At 44.3% G+C, this 17,918-nt stretch overlaps 10 protein-coding genes across 10 annotated transcripts; 5 read left to right on the forward strand and 5 right to left on the reverse strand.

Moving 5' to 3' along the window:
* The first annotated feature begins 11 nt into the window (after positions 1-11).
* On the forward strand, positions 12-2,897 carry FA14DRAFT_6037 (NGP1NT-domain-containing protein). Its single transcript, XM_025502554.1, has 2 exons — positions 12-965; positions 1,302-2,897. Exons 1-2 carry the CDS (start codon positions 48-50, stop codon positions 2,574-2,576), a joined length of 2,193 nt encoding a protein of 730 aa, XP_025357033.1. The 5' UTR covers positions 12-47; the 3' UTR covers positions 2,577-2,897.
* On the reverse strand, positions 2,718-3,409 carry FA14DRAFT_152158 (Isochorismatase hydrolase; the record flags this gene model as incomplete). Its single annotated transcript, XM_025497511.1, has 2 exons — positions 2,718-3,151; positions 3,226-3,409. 2 exons carry the CDS (start codon positions 3,407-3,409, stop codon positions 2,718-2,720), a joined length of 618 nt encoding a protein of 205 aa, XP_025357034.1.
* Positions 3,410-3,932: 523 nt separating this feature from the next.
* Positions 3,933-5,060, forward strand: FA14DRAFT_112436 (uncharacterized protein; the record flags this gene model as incomplete). Its single annotated transcript, XM_025495978.1, has 2 exons — positions 3,933-4,520; positions 4,653-5,060. Coding segments are annotated over 2 exons (996 nt in total), but the record flags the coding sequence as incomplete, so codon positions are not given.
* A 257-nt stretch (positions 5,061-5,317) lies between these two features.
* FA14DRAFT_159127 (SET domain-containing protein) lies at positions 5,318-6,927 on the forward strand. Its single transcript, XM_025498065.1, has one exon. The coding sequence runs from the start codon at positions 5,368-5,370 to the stop codon at positions 6,883-6,885; it is 1,518 nt and encodes a 505-aa protein (XP_025357036.1). The 5' UTR covers positions 5,318-5,367; the 3' UTR covers positions 6,886-6,927.
* A 161-nt stretch (positions 6,928-7,088) lies between these two features.
* FA14DRAFT_111507 (Taf4-Taf12 (Tafii135-Tafii20) complex) lies at positions 7,089-7,289 on the reverse strand (the record flags this gene model as incomplete). Its single annotated transcript, XM_025495946.1, has 1 exon — positions 7,089-7,289. A coding segment is annotated over one exon (201 nt), but the record flags the coding sequence as incomplete, so codon positions are not given.
* Positions 7,290-9,157: 1,868 nt separating this feature from the next.
* FA14DRAFT_6047 (MFS general substrate transporter) lies at positions 9,158-11,376 on the reverse strand. Its single transcript, XM_025502555.1, has one exon. The coding sequence runs from the start codon at positions 11,175-11,177 to the stop codon at positions 9,360-9,362; it is 1,818 nt and encodes a 605-aa protein (XP_025357038.1). The 5' UTR covers positions 11,178-11,376; the 3' UTR covers positions 9,158-9,359.
* Positions 11,377-11,456: 80 nt separating this feature from the next.
* FA14DRAFT_6064 (uncharacterized protein) lies at positions 11,457-12,944 on the forward strand. The gene has a single exon (XM_025502556.1). It carries the CDS (start codon positions 11,620-11,622, stop codon positions 12,898-12,900), a length of 1,281 nt encoding a protein of 426 aa, XP_025357039.1. The 5' UTR covers positions 11,457-11,619; the 3' UTR covers positions 12,901-12,944.
* Positions 12,758-14,717, reverse strand: FA14DRAFT_159129 (VHS-domain-containing protein). The gene has a single exon (XM_025498066.1). The coding sequence runs from the start codon at positions 14,573-14,575 to the stop codon at positions 12,989-12,991; it is 1,587 nt and encodes a 528-aa protein (XP_025357040.1). The 5' UTR covers positions 14,576-14,717; the 3' UTR covers positions 12,758-12,988.
* A 316-nt stretch (positions 14,718-15,033) lies between these two features.
* On the forward strand, positions 15,034-15,822 carry FA14DRAFT_106271 (uncharacterized protein; the record flags this gene model as incomplete). Its single annotated transcript, XM_025495778.1, has 1 exon — positions 15,034-15,822. A coding segment is annotated over one exon (789 nt), but the record flags the coding sequence as incomplete, so codon positions are not given.
* A 308-nt stretch (positions 15,823-16,130) lies between these two features.
* Positions 16,131-17,885, reverse strand: FA14DRAFT_112093 (uncharacterized protein; the record flags this gene model as incomplete). The annotated part of the gene is made up of 2 exons (XM_025495969.1): positions 16,131-17,222; positions 17,310-17,885. Coding segments are annotated over 2 exons (1,668 nt in total), but the record flags the coding sequence as incomplete, so codon positions are not given.
* Between the last annotated feature and the right edge of the window lie 33 nt (positions 17,886-17,918).

A 17,918-nucleotide genomic window follows, 5' to 3' on the forward strand; every position in this document is an offset into this window, starting at 1 on the left:
TTTTCCTTCAACCCCTTTCCGAATCAGACAACATATCTTTCTCCAAGATGGCTGTCAAGGTAAAGGGTGGAAAAGACAAAAAATCCTCTTCATCAAGTGGTGGTGGAGGCGGTGGTGGAAATGGTGGAATAAAGCGTGTAAAAGGTGAAAATTTTTATCGTGATGCGAAAAAAGCAAAAACGGTAAAGATGTTATCGCGAGATGGTATTGCAAGTAAGGCAATCAGAGATGCAAAAGGAAACATCATTCAAGCTGCTGAATTTCAAAGTAGTGAAGCACTTCCTGGTCGTGTTCAACCTGATAGAAGATGGTTCGGTAACACTCGTGTTATTTCACAAGATGCTTTGGATCATTTCAGAACCGCTTTGCATTCTCGCGTGGATGACCCATACTCTGTTCTTTTGAGGCGTAACAAGCTACCCATGTCTCTACTGCAAGAAGGCACAGCAACCAAATCATCGGGAAAGACATCCAATCTTACCTCTGTTGAATCCTTCGCAAAGACATTTGGACCAAATGCCCAAAGGAAAAGACCAAGATTGGACAACACTTCATCCAGCTTTGCCGATTTGGCTGCATCAAGTGAAGAGGCAGGCGTTGCAGCAGATGCAAAAGAACTAGCAGCTTGGGAAAAAGCAAATGGCATCGGCCTCGTTCCTGCTGATGCAGAAGTCAATCTAGGAATGGATGGTGAAGCAGTCGCAACTGGATCGGATGATATCTATTCAATGCCGGTCACACGTGGACGTAGTGAACCAGGATATAGTAAAGGTCAATCACGACGAATCTGGGCTGAATTATACAAGGTCATCGACTCGAGTGACGTGGTTGTACACGTATTGGATGTACGTGATCCACTTGGCACACGTTGTCGCAGTGTCGAAAAGCACTTGAAAGAAGAGAAGCCACACAAACATTTGATCTTCTTGCTCAACAAGGTCGATCTAGTGCCAACATGGGTTACTGTGAGTATTTTTTTTGTGAAAACCATCCTTCTCAGCCTTCCCAATTCCCCACTTTCTTGTCAAGGCCCATGATATACCAATGACGTGAGGACTGTTACGAAAGTGGAAGATTAACGGCTGCGTTGTGTCGCCCTCATTGTTGTGTGTGATCACCTCGGTGGTTGTGCATAGCCCACTTGCTTGATGCCTCTCCCGCCATTGAGGTGCAGGCTTGTCGGGAGGCGTGGCCAGCGTTGTTCGAACTCCGGGAAGAGTTGAGCGAGGACGGTTTTCACTTCTCTGTTCGTAGTTCTTGGAGGAACATCATACTGATCGACTTTTTTCTTTTCTTTTTAGGCACGATGGGTAAAGATTCTATCAAAAGAATACCCGACTATCGCATTCCATGCGTCTATCAATAATTCTTTCGGAAAAGGTTCTTTGATTCAACTGCTCCGTCAATTCAGTGTTTTGCATTCGGACAAGAAGCAAATTTCTGTCGGTTTCGTTGGTTACCCAAACACCGGAAAATCGAGTATTATCAACACACTCAAGAAAAAGAAGGTCTGCAAAGTGGCACCAATTGCCGGTGAAACGAAGGTCTGGCAATATATCTCCTTGATGCGCAGAATCTATCTAATCGATTGCCCAGGTATTGTGCCTATTGGTATGGGTGATACAGAGACAGCTACAATTCTCAAGGGTGTGGTTCGTGTTGAGAATGTCGAAGGCCCATCTGAACATATCCCAGCACTGATGGCTCGTGTTAAGCCTGAATATCTTCGTCAAACATACAATTTGAAAGGATGGAAGAATCACGAAGACTTCTTATCGCAACTGGCACACCGCATGGGTAAATTGCTCAAAGGAGGAGATGCAGATCTTGATACGTGTGCCAAGATGGTGATCAACGATTGGGTTCGCGGTAAGATCCCTTTCTACGTTGAGCCACCGATGATGGCCAGAACGGATGAATTTGGACTTGCGAACAGCAAAGGAAAAGCCAAAGCTGCCGAGCAAGAAGAACAGCAGGAAGCAAACGAGGACCCTTCCTTGCAACTACCCACAAAACGTACTGTCAAGGGTGTCAGTCAACCGTTGCGGGAGATTGCCGTTGCAACGAAATTCTCACATGCAGACATGCATGCTGGAATGCCGGAAGATTTCGAAGAAGTCAATCAAGGTGATGAAGATGCTGCAGAAGGGTACGATGAAGCTTCTAGTGAGGCTGAGGAAGAATCAGAGGAGGATGAAGAGGAAGAAGAAGCAGAAGGTGATGCCTTACCCGAATTGGCCTGGTCAGACGTTTTCGGTGGAGGCGCCGAAGAAAACGATGCAGCCAGCGATGAGGAGGATGAAGAGGAAGAAGATGCCGACGAGGATGAGCAAGACGATGAAGAAGCTGAAGAAGAGTCTGAATCGGCTGCAGACAATTCCACTAGCAAGGAAGAACGCAAGACGACTTCCAAACGCAAAGCAGAGAACTTCTATGACCGCGTCAATGTCAAGAACAAGAATCGTCAAAAGTCCACTCAAATGCGTGAACTGCAACGAAACAGCAAACAAACCGAACGCGGAAGTCGTATTGGTGCCAACAAAAAGGCGTCTAGAACAGCTTTCAAGAGACATTGATGTTGTCTCATTATCTTTTTCTCTTTTTGTATTATATACCCTTGTATTCCGCTTTGATATATGTACATTAGCAATTTTTTTATGGAAAGCATCCGTTAGCCATTTCGATCATGAGTGTGATTGCATGAGTACATGTACCGATCAAATACGTGATGTGAGTGCTTCAAGAGCGGCTTTTGTACTGTCCTTTTCCGTCTTGATTAGCCCACTGATAGCTTTGAAATGGGGATGTTTTGAATCTAGCATCAGTTCAAACAGAGCGCTTTCGGATGTTGTGATTGTAGCGCCAGCCAAACGCATTCTTTCGATGGCAAGTGGAACTTCTTGTTTATTACAAGAAGAGATTGCATCACGAATGATGAAAACGTTGAAGCCTTTCTTGAGCAAGTCCAATGTCGTTTGTAAGACGCATACGTGACTCTCAATTCCGACAATCATCACATTTTGAACTTTGTGATCGCGTAGCCATTTATCTGTTGTTCCATCGTCCAATACCATACTGAATCGGGTCTTGTCAACGATTGTGGAATTTTCTGGGATATCTTTCTTGAGAACGTCTACCGTCGATCCAAGAGCTGCAAAAGAGGGTTGGGAAAATTCAATTAGCACGATTCAAGCTATCGTGAGCTTAATGACTGCACCTACTCACCTTTCGAGTTTTGTTCAGTTGTGAAAACTGGGATCTCCAAGATTTGAGCGCCCCTCAAAAGTTTTGAAGATGCTTTTGCCATATTATCGAATTCATGAATTGCTTTTGTAAAACGTTCTTGAATATCACACAAAAACAAAGCGCTTGAAGATTGTTCAAGTCTAGGAATTGATCTGGTTGCCATTTTGAGTAAAGGTGAAAAGCGCATACAGGATTGTTGTGATGGTGATGATCGAAAGGACAACCCTGTTCTCCACAACTTTGACTTTGAATGGTGGTAGCCTAATTTTAGTTCATTTCTTCGGACATTCCGACTTGAGCCATAAAAGCGGTGAATGAATACAACGAAGCAGCCAAGCATACAGTCCGAGCACGCGTATACTTTAAATGGTGGGGTAAAAGGCTTAATTAACACACTGTGTTCCTGCTGAAAAGAAGTTGGGGTACAAGCGCAGTACCTTGTGAACGACGGCTTTCAAAATGACAATTTGAACCGGAATCCGATTCAGTAAGAAGTTAAGGTTAACAGCAACCATCTTAGCGTACATACTCCTCTACCACCATTGCCCGTCATGTCAGGTCAAGCTGTTGCAACAAGACGGTTGCCGGATCCAAAGGTGATACCGCCTTACTATATTCGAAGAACACTTTCGCAATTATTCTCTCCAGTAATGCTACAAATCTTACCACAACTGTTACCCAGAATTCCACCGTGGATAAAAGCTATCTTGGTTTCATTGGTACTGATCAATATCAAATCTTTTCCTCTTTTATGGCATATTCGGGTATTAGGAGCTGCAGTCATTTCTAGAAATAGAGCAAGACCAAGCGTACATGCACTCTTGCCATGGATTCGATCAAATAAATATCCAACAACTTCACCCGGAATCACACCTCGTTTACGTTTAGACCAAGTCCCTCTCGGTCGTGATATCTTTACAGACAGATTCAGTATGATCTTACGTGCAACACCAGACGATTGCGATTGGAACGGCCATATGAGCAACAGTTCCTATCCACGTTCTTTGGATCACCCCAGAATAGCATTCTTTTCTTCTCGATTCTTACGGGTTCATTTTGACGGTGGTCATTGGGCTTTGGGTGGAAGCAACTTCATCTTTCATCGTGAGATCCCGTTCATGGCAAAATATGAAGTTGAATGCTCGATCGGTGGATGGGATGAAAAATGGTTTTACATCGTTGCACGGTTTATGTCACCTTCTAAACCTACACCAACTCGATCTTCAGTAGTCCGAAGCAAATCAGCGCAAAATCTCAAGAAGCTTCTGGGAGAAGTCACAAAACCACAACATGAAGCAGAAGCATTGGAAAAAAAGCAAAGGACCACACAAATCACGCCAAGTCAAGCTGAAACACAAAGACAGGTGAAAGATGAATGGGTACACGCAAAAGACCAAAACGATAAGCGAACGCTATACTGTACTTCCGTCAGTCGTTATTGCACAAAAGCAGGCAGAAAGACAATTCCACCTTGGTTCGTCGTTGCGACTTCAGGTTATGGAACTTTCGCATCGACAAGGACAAACTGGGATAAATCAGAAAATCTACGTAGAAACACACTTGCAAGAGCCAAAGCTGATTATGAAGCAAAGACGGGTAAAGCGATGCCAAGAGATGCATTCGTGATGGGAAGTGGTTATCGTAAAGGCGGGATTCTATATGCTTATGATCCTGCACGTAAACCAAACGATTTATCTGACGAACGTGGTTTGGGTTCATTGCAAGATCCACAAAGTTGGCACTTGGCCGAATGGGAAGAGAGGAGATTGAAGGGACTCGAATTGATCAAGACCTTAGGTGGACTTGCACAACCCGATCTCGTCTCCGCTTCTCATTCAGTAGCGTTTTTAGAGTAATTAGAAAGTTCTGTAGAATTGCTTTTGTTTAGGTAGAAATGGGACATCTTGGTACCTCTGTGTTCAGCTTGCATTTCTGTATCTTAAGTACCGTTGTCTGCTTCCGCCAATGTATACCTGCCGCGCCTCTTTTTATTAGCGGAGCGAGCGTCGGGAAGAAAGTCTAAATAAACTTTATCAGCGTGGGGAACGATTTTACCATCATTACCTCTGTACCTCATTCACAAACAACAGCTTATCGCAAGAAAGCTTTCATCCTACCCTGATGGGTCTGAAAGATGATGAAGAGCTTTGTGAACGATACAATACGCTAGATGCATTGTGTATACGAGAAGGTCAATTCGGTCGAGGCTTGTTTGTGCGGAATGATGTAATCGAAGGTGAAACTTTACTCGTTTTGCCTCCGAGCTGTCTTTTGAACTCGAGCAATGCGGATCGATTCGTGCCAAAGGAGCTTATTCCAAGTACAACAAAACCTTCACATCCTTCTCACTGGGAGGCAGGCGAGACGAGACTGCTGGATGGGAAGCAGTGTTCACTGCCATTGACTTCTGTTCAAGTATTGACGTTAATCTTGGCGCTGTGGAAAGCAGGACAAAGAGTGGAAAAGCAAACTCCAAAGGATAAGCGAGAAGAAGAATCTCATAAATATCTCGACTTGTTCTTAGGTACATATCCTACTTCATTCTCTTCGCTTCCACTGACCTGGCAAGTTTACGTACAGCACAATGAAAGCAATGCAGAATTCACACCGAATGAGACCACGCTACTCCTTCAAACAATGCTAGACCATCTGCCAGCTCATATCAAAGCTCAAGCACAAAAAGTCCAGCTTCGGTTCGACAGAGACGTGCGAGCTATCCAAGCAGTACAGCTGTCCAGACCTGATCTATTGGACCAGTGCATGAATGGGCACGTCTATTCCTCCATAACAATGCAAGACTGGGTATGGGCATGGGCTTGTGTGAATTCGAGATGTGTGTATTTACCTCTCGGTTTGAAGCCACACGGAGATAATTTCACATTGGCACCTTTGTTGGATATGGCAAATCATACAATGGAAACCGAAAAAGAAAGCAAAGTACGTTGGTTACCGTCAAAAGCCTTACAGATAAATGCACCAAAGAATGGGAAAGGTCAATTGCAGGGTGAAGAAATTTTTATTTCTTATGGACCTCATTCTAATGGATTCTTATTGACAGAGTATGGCTTTACTATACCCAGCACACTATCAAATGATCTTTCGGAATGGAAGGGGAATCGATACTCAGAGGTTCATGTCGATCATATCATACTCGGAATACTGGAAAAGCAAGGCAACCAGGGAAAGGCAAAGATTGAAATGCTGGAGGAACAGGGCTACTGGGGCGAATATACCATTCATCCTTTTCCAAGTCCCGCTCATCCTTCTTACAGATTAGTGCTAGCCGCTCGTTTGATCGCAGTGGATTTACACGACAACGAGTTGAACTGTCTCGAGAAGAATGGAGAGATTAAAGCTTGGCATCAAAATGTACAAGGCATAAGAGACAATATCAACCCTAAGAATGAAGAAAGGATGCATGCTCTCCTGGCGGGTTTATGTCACCTAGTCTGTCAAGACGCTGATCAGCACATTAAAGCCATCAAAGGCTCTATACCACAGCTCTCACCGTCCCACTCTCAATTCCCTGAAGAAGAGGCAATTTCCTCCGCAAACAACCTGATTGCGTTACATGAAGAAGAATCGCACATCGCACGTATGCTCATACAGGCCATAGACAGTGGACAAACAGATTGGTAATATATTTGTATTTGTAATTTTCGTAGAAGGAGAATGTTGATACAGTTGTAATTCTACAAGTCGGTTCTCTTTTGTTCCTTTTTTTATCAGGCGGCACCTCCTCCTGCACCTGCTTTGTTTCCTGCACTTTGTTGAGCCGTCGTCTTGATACGCGGTGGTGGGATAGGTACACTTCCAGGTGTTGGAATGCGTAAATTCCAATTACGCTCCAAGTGTAATTGAACATCACGTACTTCCAATCGATCGCCTTTACGATGCTTTGCTAATCTACAAGCAGCTTGAGTGACTGATTCGATGAACTCATCGGCAATTTCCAACAACATATCTTCAACAGCACCTTCCAATCTTTCATTTGGATCAATCTCGCCAACCAATTCTTGCACCTTTCTCTTGCTCAGCAATCGTCCATCACTGGCACCTCCGATTGCTGCAGCTCCGTTTGTACCAGCTGTGGAAGCATTGCCGGCATTCACCAAACTATCAGCTCCCGTTCCACGTCCTGTCAATGAATCCCAGAAGTCCGGATTGGCCATCTCTGCTGCCAATTCGTCTCCGTTCAAGTTTGACAATCTCATATCGCCTGGTCCACCTTTTGTTTCGCGAGATGCAACACCTAGTACTTCTTCCCAATTATTCGATTGTCCAGGAACGTTTGCTTTACCAGGAACAGGACCGGTAGAAGAGCCAGCGATTGGATCTGGTCTTTGTAGGATTGCAGGTGTGCCCAATAAAGGATTTACACCTAAACCTTGTGAAAGTGTTGGTCTAGGTCCAGTCGTATTCGGAAAAGGTTCTGGCGCGCTCGGAGCAACATTTAATTGAGCCGGAATCGTTGTGCCCATTTGTCCCATACTTCCGGTAGGTCTTTGAACCATGGCTTCGGAAGCGTTTGGTTGCGATTGTACTTGCTGACTTTGATCTTGCGTTTGACCTTGACTTGCAGGTAATTGTTGACCTGGTGCAGGCGATGCTGTTGATCCTGCTGGTCCAACGGATGTTCTGCCTTTCCCAGCTGGTGAACTTGTTGCTGGTGCAATTTGCGGTTGCTGCTGAGAACTTCCCCCGGAAGCTGGCGGTCGTACAGCTTGTTGCTGCGGTTGTGGAGGAGTATTAACAGCTCCATTGGCACCTTGCTGATTGGCAGAAGATGATGCAGCTTGCTGCTGTTGTTGTTGTTGCTGCTGTTGCTGTTGTTGATGCTGATGTTGCTGTTGAAGCGATTGCATGATCTTTTGAGCTTCCTGCGTGTTGCCTTGTTGTTGCAACAATTGAGCTTTGGCAGCTAGATATTGCTGACCAAGCGCTTTCTGTCTAGACCGCATCTCTCGCAATTCAGCTTCCACCCTCGCTCTCTCTGGCGTTCCATTGGCCACACCACCTCTTTCAACGGGTGCTTGAAGCCTTGCATCAAGCTCTCTCACCCTTTTCACGATCGGATCTGCAATTTGTTGCAGTTGTTGCATGACTGCTTGGAAATCTTTTGGGTTATTGCCCTGTTGTCCCGGCTGACCTTGCCGTGCTGGTCTAGGTTGGGCTTGTTGTGGTGGCCTAGGCGTTTGCTGTTGTGCTTGCTGTGGTTGTGATTGGGGCTGAGGCTGTGATTGAGGTTGTTGTGCAGCTGGCGGACGAGGAGCTTGGGCTTGTTGTGCTTGAGCAGGTTGAGATGAAGGCGGTTGCGATCCTTGTTGTGGTCGAACAGAGCTCATCACAGTTCGAAGTTGAGCCATCTGTTCTGCACTAATCTTTCCTTCACGAGACATATTGACAAATTGTTGCAATTGTTCTGGATGATTTTGAAACATTTGTTGCAACAATCTCATCTGCTCTTGAGCAGCCGCTGGTCCGGCTTGCTGCTGCTGCTGTTGTTGTTGTTGCGGCTGCTGCTGCTGCTGTTGCGGTTGCGATTGCTGTTGTTGTTGCATTTGCGGCTGACCTTGTTGTTGAGCATTGGGATTACCATTAGCCTGCTGTAATTGTCTTGCAGCGGCCTGCATTGCAGCTAATTGTTGCTGTTGAATGGCTGCTCTGTATTGTTGTTGCTGCTGTTGAGTAGCATTGGGTGGTAAAGATGGTACCTGCTGCTGATTGACATTATTGTTCTGCATCTTGCCTTATTCTACTCCTTCCCTGTATTTGTCGGATAAGTGCGAGATGTCGTTTTGATCAGAGAGATGCTATTATTCTGCTATTCCTCAGACAAGAGACTGTGTATGCGATCGGAAAGAAGAGAGACGGAAGATGATGTGTAAGAGATAATTCCTTCTTAGCGTGCATGGCATTTATCCATCCACAGCGTAAGAGCGTGTGCAGTGCATACCACTTACGCGCCCAGAAACGCTCTGTTCGTTCCGCTTATGATGATAATTCTATACACCACAGTAGAATTGTACATTATGATGGTACTTTGTTAGAAAGGATTGAGTATAGTATACAATGACGGTGTGCTGTGATAGTTCTATGTAGAAATTAGCGAATCAATCAGCCAGAACGGCAGCATGCTTCCTGGCAACTCGGAAAATTAAAAAGGCTGCTACAATCGAAAACATTCCACCAACACGAAGAATTACGCCCACCGCATCATGTTGATCTGGAGAGTTGACATCATTTTTGAGCGTTCCTGACGGTGTGACTGACTTGGCTGATACATCCGGTTCTAGAACAGCAAACAGAATCGTTCCGACCAATGTCATGAAGAATTGCGACATTACAACACTGATATTGTATAAACCCAAAATTGTCGCTCCTTTTTCCGGATCTGATGTTTCGCATGGGGGTGCTTCCATCGGTAAAGCAATATGTTCTCTGTCTGGCTCAGGGCTACTTTGATCATCTTCATTTGCTTCATGTCGAGCTGTGCGATATTGCAATCGTTCATCTTCACTTTCTTCATCGTCATCACTTCTATCCCCGTTTGAGATTAAGAATTGGGCTTCTTGTTCATGGCTCCCTCTTCGAAGCAAGATAGATCGGGAGGTCATCGGCACATTGTCTGAACCTCGTGAACTTTCAGCTTCTTTGCGAATCAATATCCCCAAAAGCGAATAAGGAGCCCAAGCAGCCAAAGCCCATGGAAAACCGGTCAACGCAATAAGCAATACTGCTCCATGGATACTTCCCGTCGCAGAAACGATCCATGTACACAATAGAGTAATTGCGAGAACTACTGTAGATATTGACCATAACATCGACAATGGGTTGTATTGCTGTTTCGCATGCTTTTGCTTCGAATTATGCCGTTCAAGTAACGGTGGCAGAATCAGCGTGCAAGCAAACGACAAAACTGCATGCATGAGCATAGCCAGCGATCCTAGTCGAGCGGCCGAAGCGTCATCATAATCAGGAGATTGACTGGCGATCTGAGCGACCCATGTAGTGCTGTAGAATAGGATGGGGAACCAAGCCGAAGAGTAGAACAACTGTATTCTAAACAGGTCAAGAATTGGCCGTGGCAAGGTAATCGCGGTAGAATAGAGATCACTGATAATTTTTGAAACTGCTTGCCAATGATGACGAATCGAAAGACGACTATGTGCCGTTCTAGATAAAGAATGATCCTGTCCAGAGATATTTGCCGGCTTTTCCTTTGCAACGTACAGAGTGATGGCATGTGTCGTCAAAAATAGAAATACCACCAGCAAACACACACATCGCATTTGCGCTTCGATCTTGTCGCTTTCTCCATCTTGGACTTTTACAAGAGCTGGAAACCATTTGAAAGGTGCATGTATTGTCAAATCAGCCTGACCGATCAAGAATCCAATTATTGCGCCAATCCCAGCCAATCGAGCACACCACGCATTTGCAGTGGCTTGAAGATGCATTGGTACCAGATCCAACAAAAGAGCGCGATCCAGCGCAGAAACTGCATTTACCGAAAAGTCAATCGTAAAGATGGAAATGATCGCCAAGATGAGTGTGATGTTACTTTGTGTGTTAATGTTGTCACTAATAATTGAAGCAAAAGGTCTGGCGAATCCCAAGGTGAAGATCGATTTTGCGCATGTCAACAAACTGAACAACAAAAGTGGTCTCCTTTTGCCCCATCTACTTGTACTTGCGTCACTTATCACTCCGATCAAAGGTTGAACAATCAAACCACTCAAAGGTCCTGCAACGAAAACGATTGACATGTGAGATTTAGAGATACCTAGATGCAACAGAAATGGACCTGCGAATGCCATTTCTGTACTCCAAACGCATTGAAGACCCAACAAGCCAGCTGTCAAAAGAATCAGTGTTGGCACTTTCTCTTGCGCGATCGCACTGGTATCATTCCCTCTACCAGATGTCATCTTGTTCAACACCTTCTTACTCGTTTGTCATTGGGATTGTGATTGCTTGAAGTTGAAAGACGAATGAAGTATTATCTTTGCCGAATCTATAGGAGTACGGGAGGGGGTGGTTGAATGCTAAACTGGGAAACAACCAAAAGGAGAGATCAAAGCGGATTAGAAGAAAGAGAAACGCCTTCTTAAACACTTGAACTTTGGCCGTTCCCCATACCTGATAAGCTTAAATTGTGTGTTACTTTCATTGGCTTGCTGATGCATACAATAAGCGCTAAAACATACATACAACTGAGTGCCTGACATGAAACGACGAGTGCAATGAGTGAAGGCATTACAGTGGAGCTTATGCAGTTACGTCCGCGCTCACTCCAAGCACGCGTCTCTTCCAACACAAACCATCATAGACAAAGAAAGAACTGATACTCATCTGTTTCGTCATAGAGAGATGGTCAGTGCCGGTACTTTGACGGTCGGGCTTCTGATCTTTGGTCCATTCGCTTTGAGAAAGTATGTCGATTGGCAAGCACAACGAAAACAGAACCGTCAACAATCTTCTTCACAGCATCATTATCATCGGTTACCAATCCAACAAATCACTCGGTTACCTTTACCGTTGACTTTACCAAGCAATGCACTGATCACGTTTGCATTCCTGCTTTTGTTGGCTTATCACTCTTCCACTCTGCTGTTGACCTCTCGATACGCATTGAGGACGGATATATTCCTTTTGTTAAACAGGAGTGTAAATACACCTAGCGCAGTATTGGCGACATTGCTAGAAACCTTTCCAAGACATAAATTCGGATGGAGATCGACATGGACACAAGAAGGACTCACTACACTCATTAGACGTTTGAGCAGTCTTGATGGAAGAAAGTTGCATCTGTTGCTCGGCATTGATCCTTTCATCAGCTGTACCTTTTGTGATTCAAGTCGCGATTACCTCTACTTCAGTCTGGCAACCCGAATCATGCAATACGGCGTCGACCTTTTCTTATTGGGCATTCTGACTTTGCGATTTGATGCATTGAACACTTTTGATGATGTGGTTCTGCTAATAGTCGACTCGATACAAATGAAGGATACAAGTGCGGCTAGCAACAATGGAAGTGATGGCAGTCGACTTCGTCCACATCGACATCAATGGCGAAAGGTGGTAAAGTACTTTATAGCCATTTGTGCTTTATGCGAGATTGCAATCTTGAGTGGATTTTACGAGATTGGTTTAGGTAAAGGCAGATGGAGTCATTGGTACGCAAACAGGAATATCGTTTGGCATGGTTCTATGCTATTTTTGTCGTGTATAATCTTTGTTTCACCACGTACGCCACATGTTCCAGCACTTCTACAAATTGCACAATCCTTGCATAGAACAGAACTCCTACAACAAGACTTGAGGGCTAATCTGCAAGCCGCTCATTTGACCTCACAAATCGTTTGGCAAGATGAACATATGCGTGAAAAGATGATTGACTTTTATGATCGATTCAATGAAGGTGAATTGGATGATGTTGATGGAGAGGGTACAGATGAAATGGTGGAAAGATTGGCAATACATGCTCAAGCAGCCCGTGTTGATGTCGCTCAATTACGTGCACAATCAAAGCAAGCCGCACATGCTATATGGTCTAATTCTGAAACGGTTTGGCAAGATGAGCCATCTATACATACATCTACAATCGCTTCTCCAGTCTCGTCTCATGCACCTTCAAGCGCAACTACCTGACAAGCATAGATTCACACTGTTGTATTTTACTCAAAGAAAACAATACTATCACATTACTCTGCCCAACCTAGTATCGACAAAAGTCTGCTTACCATTTTGACAGGTCAGCGAAAGGATCAGATGCTTGTTTTGCTTGTTGATTTGCAGGAGCACTTGAAGAAGGTATAGATGATCCCGTTTGAGTTGGTTGTAAGGCGCCATTATTTGGCGTTCCGATTGCATTGGCAGGTGTAGAAGTGCCAGACGTTGAAGTGGCATTGGTTGGAAGTTGCAATGCACCCCATTGTCCAAACGCCATTCCACCGACATTGCCGCTGTTTGGGGCTTTGCTTAATTTGGTAGGATCAAAGAGGTTGGCAGGAAGACCTCCAGGGTTTGAAGCGGGTGTTGCACTGGAGCCATTAGCGTTTGTTGATGGAGTATTGTCGAATGTCAAAGAAGCAAAGTCATCCAATGCAGAAACAGAAGTTGAGCCAGCGTTTGCAGAAGCAGCTGCTTCACTAGGTTCATCTTCGAACGAGATCAAATCAGTAATCTTGGCTGTTGGGACCGCATCTGCACCTCCTTTACTAGGATCGATGGAAGGGTCAATCTTGACAGTGACTGAGAAGTCTCCCTTCTTGTATGCCTTGTATCGCTCGATCACTTGATTAATCAGATCATTGATTAGCAGTAGTCTGTCCATGTGCTCAGATTCCTCCTCTTCTCCTTCACCAATCATCTTTTGTAAGCGAGGTTGAACGCCACGCAAATGAGAAGCGATTTGATCATATGCATCACCACGGACAAATTTTTCACTCTCGCTCGCATTATCGAGCATATTGTTCAGAAGGATCGTACGACTTTGAATTTTGTCAAGTTCCTTTCGTGTCCTTTCCGAATAATCTGGTTTCGATTCAGGTTCTGCTCCACTCATGATCTTCATCAATTCTTGTGCTTGTGCCAAATCACGCGGTGTCCCTCTCCGAATAAGCTCTTGCAATTTCGCTCCTTGTGCTTCTCTGTCTTCCTCTTCAAGCTCTTCGGGAGATTGAAGGGAATTGCTCTCTGCATTCATTACACCAGTTGCACGAGAATCGACATTTGGGAACCTGTATCCTTTGTAACCCAGCAATCTATGCATATCCCGAATGTGAACGAGATCTTCCTTGTGTTTGCTGCTAACGCATATCGTCTGTTTCCATTCGTGAATCAGTTCTAAGATCTTATTCTGTACTGGGCTTGGGAATACGGGAGGTCTTTCGGGAAATCTTTTGACGAGCTCGTTGAGGAATTCCTTTGTTGCTATTTGTAGATGGAATGGGTATCCGCAATTCTTCACCAGGTGATCCAAGAGATGCAATCCCAACATGGAAACGTGAGGATGTCTAGAATTGATCTTTTTAACAACTTCTACTGCTGCTTCACGTGGTGCGTTTGCTTTCTTTTGTTTGATATAATCTGCCAATTCCAAATTTAATGCTAAATTGGGTTCACGATGAGAAGGATCACAACATCTTTCTACGTGAGATTGAATTGGACTTGTTCCCATTTCGGGATCTAAGCTTTTTGCTGCCCAATCTGCCAATGCTCCTAATGCACCACCTCCTGGGCTATTTGAGCCTGACAGAGCACCTCTTGGCGCTCTTGATGAACCACTTCCTCCCGTCATGAATCTTTGCTGATGGTTGTACATCCTGGGCAGATCCGACCTCTTATCCTGATCCGTCCAACTTCTTGTCGTCCTGCCCTCTGTGTGAAGGTGTAATGGTAGAGGCGGCACACTGACTTTTGTGTGCGGGAGTAAAGGGAGCTTCTATGAGCACTTGATGTGCAGATGATGACAATGAAACAAAGAAGAGAAGGTTGTCAATTGTATGCTATTATTGTATTGTGCCTTAGGCGTACGCTGATGCATGGACCATAATCACGCATGAGTACAGCAGCACACCCAGCTATACTCAGGGCGTACATTTTAAGCCCGCGTTTGACTGTAAATTAAGCTCACAACAACCATGACCATCACGTGTGTGCTTCTCCACCTGCAGGAAGGTGATCTTAATGACTGCCATATCACAAAGAGCAAATCATACTCAAGTCTCGGCAATGACAAGGTAACAAATGATGTCTACGCTCACCAGTCGAGCTTCCAGTACAAGGGTGCCAATCAAAGTGATCATCTTTGATGCATTCGATACGCTCATCACACCAAGGAGTGCGCCTTATCTGCAATACGCAGAAGAGGCTAGAAAGGTAGGATTACAAGTACAAGATGAAGATGTCAAGAAATCATTTAAGAGTTCATTCAAACAGCTAGCAAAACAGTATCCTGTTTATGGCTTGAATACAGGCTTATCTTCCCCAGATGATTGGTGGTTAAGACTAATACAACAAACTATGATCGGAAGCGGTATTCAACAAACAAAGGTGGAAGATGCAATGCCTATTTTAGGACCCGCTTTGCTCAATCGATTCGGAAGCGCTGAAGCCTATAAGCTTGCAGAAGGTGTCCCGGATGTGTTTGAGAAGCTAAACGAATTGAAAGGCCCATCAAATGCTGATCTGACGTTGAGTCTAGCAACCAATAGCGATCAACGTATTTTGAATGCATGCAAAGACCTTGGTCTTGGACGCTTTCTGGATCTAGATGTGGTATACGATTCCAAACGAGCTCCAACAAATATCTCAGATGAAGATCTAGGCTCTTCTGTCAAAAAAGCTCGAGAACCAGTAAGTGGACCAACGTTATCCTACGATGTTGGATTCGAAAAGCCAAGTAAAGAATTCTTTCATTTCGCCGTTCAAAGAATATTCCCTTTTGATCAGAGTCAACAGATCACATTGGCAGAAATGTGTAAACAAACTCTCTATGTCGGCGATCATTTCGAAGAAGATTATTTGGGCGCAAAATCGGCCGGCTTACAAGCAGCTTGGCTAAGGCGACAACAACCAGAATTAACAAAAGAACAAATCGATCGACTTCCACCGAATGAGAAAATGAACGAATTATCATCAATGCTAGACATCGTTAATCTTGTCAAACAATCTTGGTCATAGATACTGTATCATAGAAACCACACGCAATACATATCCGCATCCGCGTCCTCAAAGAAAAGTTCATTAAATGCGATTGTATAAGATATAGCAGATCGTAAAGAGGGAGGGAGAGGGCAATGAAGAATTGGTATGAGGTTCAATATTAATACGATTTGAAAAGAGAAAATATATCAGAAAAAAAGAAAACGGGGTGACTAGTATCCTGCCAATTCATGTTCACCGTCTAAAGCAGCTCTGCCTGCTTCGATTAATTTAGGCCGTCCGTCATCAATATTTGGATCAAAGAATTTAGGAACGAATTCTTGACCTTTTCTCTTTCTCTCGGCAGCACTTTCACGTTGCTGTTGTTCAATTGTTTGTTTATGTTTTGTTGCCGTTCCGAATTCTTTGTTTAAAATTGATTCTGTAACATCTTTCCAAATCTTTCTACTTTCCATTTCTTCTTGCGATTCCAAAGGTCGAACTTTGATTGCTTTGATCGGGTCCAATTCCGTAAGGTCGATCAACAATCTTGATTCTTTTTCCCCTTTCAATTTCCAATGAATTTGTCCTTTCCATGTACCCTCAAAAGTCATAATCACACGATCCGCTGGAACATCTCTGATCGTGGTGTATTGCTCTGGATCCTCTTTTTCTTCTTCATATTCGTACACCACACCCTCTAATGCATACTTTGCCTTTCCGACCCAACTTTCATCCTTGTACTCCGTGATTGCGCGTAATCTTTTACCATTATCATTTGCTCTCTTTCCGCCTCTGCAAGTAACGTAAACCTGATTTTGCACTGAAACCCATAAAGATCCTCGTAACAAACCATTAATGCTGGCGGTAGGATGTGTGATTTGATATTCTTCTCCATCTGCGCCACAGCGTGCTTTATCCGTCAAACCCAAAAATATTCCTTTATTACGGTCTCCGGGGAAAATTTTGATATTCGTTCCCGTGAATTTTGCGCTCAATTGATCTACACCGCGAAGTTGAACGCCTGCATCTTTGCAATCGACAAAGAAGCTTGAAATTGGGGGATGATGGCTAACCTGTTCGGTCAAAAAGCATACCCTTCTACCTTCTGCCTCGGATTTGCTCGTCTTGAAGCTACCGGCAACAGATTGATCATCGTCATCATTATCTGCATCTGGAACTTCTTGATCGGGTTTCTGTGCTGACAGAGCTGGGGATTTGAGAGAGTTTGAGCTCGAATCAGTGTTTGCCGTACTGTTGGCGCTGTTGGGTGTGACCTTATTACGTGTACCGGTAAGCAATCGGGACAGTCCACGACGGGTCTTCTGTGCCTCGGTATTGGGATTCAATGATGCTCCAGTTGAACCCATATTGTTGCTCTTATCGATAGATTTCTCAGCAGGTTCGTCCACGCTAGATCCTCCCTTCGTTGAAGCTGTGCGGCGGTCAGACTTTGAAGCTTTGCCTGATTTGATAGAAGAGCCGGATGAAGAGGCAGCTGAAGCAAGGGGTAAAAGACTTGGAGAATCTACACGCAAAGCCATAGTTGGAAGATAGCCAACCTTTTCTGCATCTTCCGGAACTTGAACGTCCCAATGACATTGAAAGAATTCACCAAGGATGGAATTGTATGGCTTGCAAATCTTTCCGTGTACGAATTTGAGTTCTTTGGTAAAAGTGAAGCGAAGTACTGCCAACATTCTATCTAATGGATCATCCAGATCACCCACAACAGAGAACAAATCGGCTCTATCCATATAATTCCAATATTCCAAATTTGGCACAGGCTCCAAAAGGTTAGCAGGAAGTGAAAGTCTGATTGCCGCCAAATCCTTGACACCGATCATTCTACGTAAGACATTGAGAAGAGCTTTGATCTTTCCTCCTTCGCTTGTATCTTTATTGTTTGCCGCATTCATTTCTTCTGAATCGGATAAATTGAAAGCTTCAGGTGGACGTTCTATGTCATCAGCCGTTGCTTCATGATCTGTCTTTGCCTGTTCAGGCTCATTTGGAGCTGC

The sequence above is a fragment of the Meira miltonrushii genome, assembly GCF_003144205.1.
Source record: "Meira miltonrushii strain MCA 3882 unplaced genomic scaffold FA14scaffold_1, whole genome shotgun sequence".
Taxonomy (NCBI): Eukaryota; Fungi; Basidiomycota; class Exobasidiomycetes; order Exobasidiales; family Brachybasidiaceae; genus Meira; species Meira miltonrushii.

Excerpts from the sequence above, each read along its gene's own strand:
- FA14DRAFT_6037 (XM_025502554.1), top strand. The coding sequence starts at position 48 with ATGGCTGTCAAGGTAAAGGGTGGAAAAGACAAAAAATCCTCTTCATCA. Across the intron at positions 966-1,301 it reads TAGTGCCAACATGGGTTACT|GCACGATGGGTAAAGATTCT; the intron begins GTGAGTATTTTT and ends TTTTCTTTTTAG.
- FA14DRAFT_6047 (XM_025502555.1), bottom strand. The coding sequence starts at position 11,177 with ATGACATCTGGTAGAGGGAATGATACCAGTGCGATCGCGCAAGAGAAA.
- FA14DRAFT_6064 (XM_025502556.1), top strand. The coding sequence starts at position 11,620 with ATGGTCAGTGCCGGTACTTTGACGGTCGGGCTTCTGATCTTTGGTCCA.
- FA14DRAFT_159127 (XM_025498065.1), top strand. The coding sequence starts at position 5,368 with ATGGGTCTGAAAGATGATGAAGAGCTTTGTGAACGATACAATACGCTA.
- FA14DRAFT_159129 (XM_025498066.1), bottom strand. The coding sequence starts at position 14,575 with ATGTACAACCATCAGCAAAGATTCATGACGGGAGGAAGTGGTTCATCA.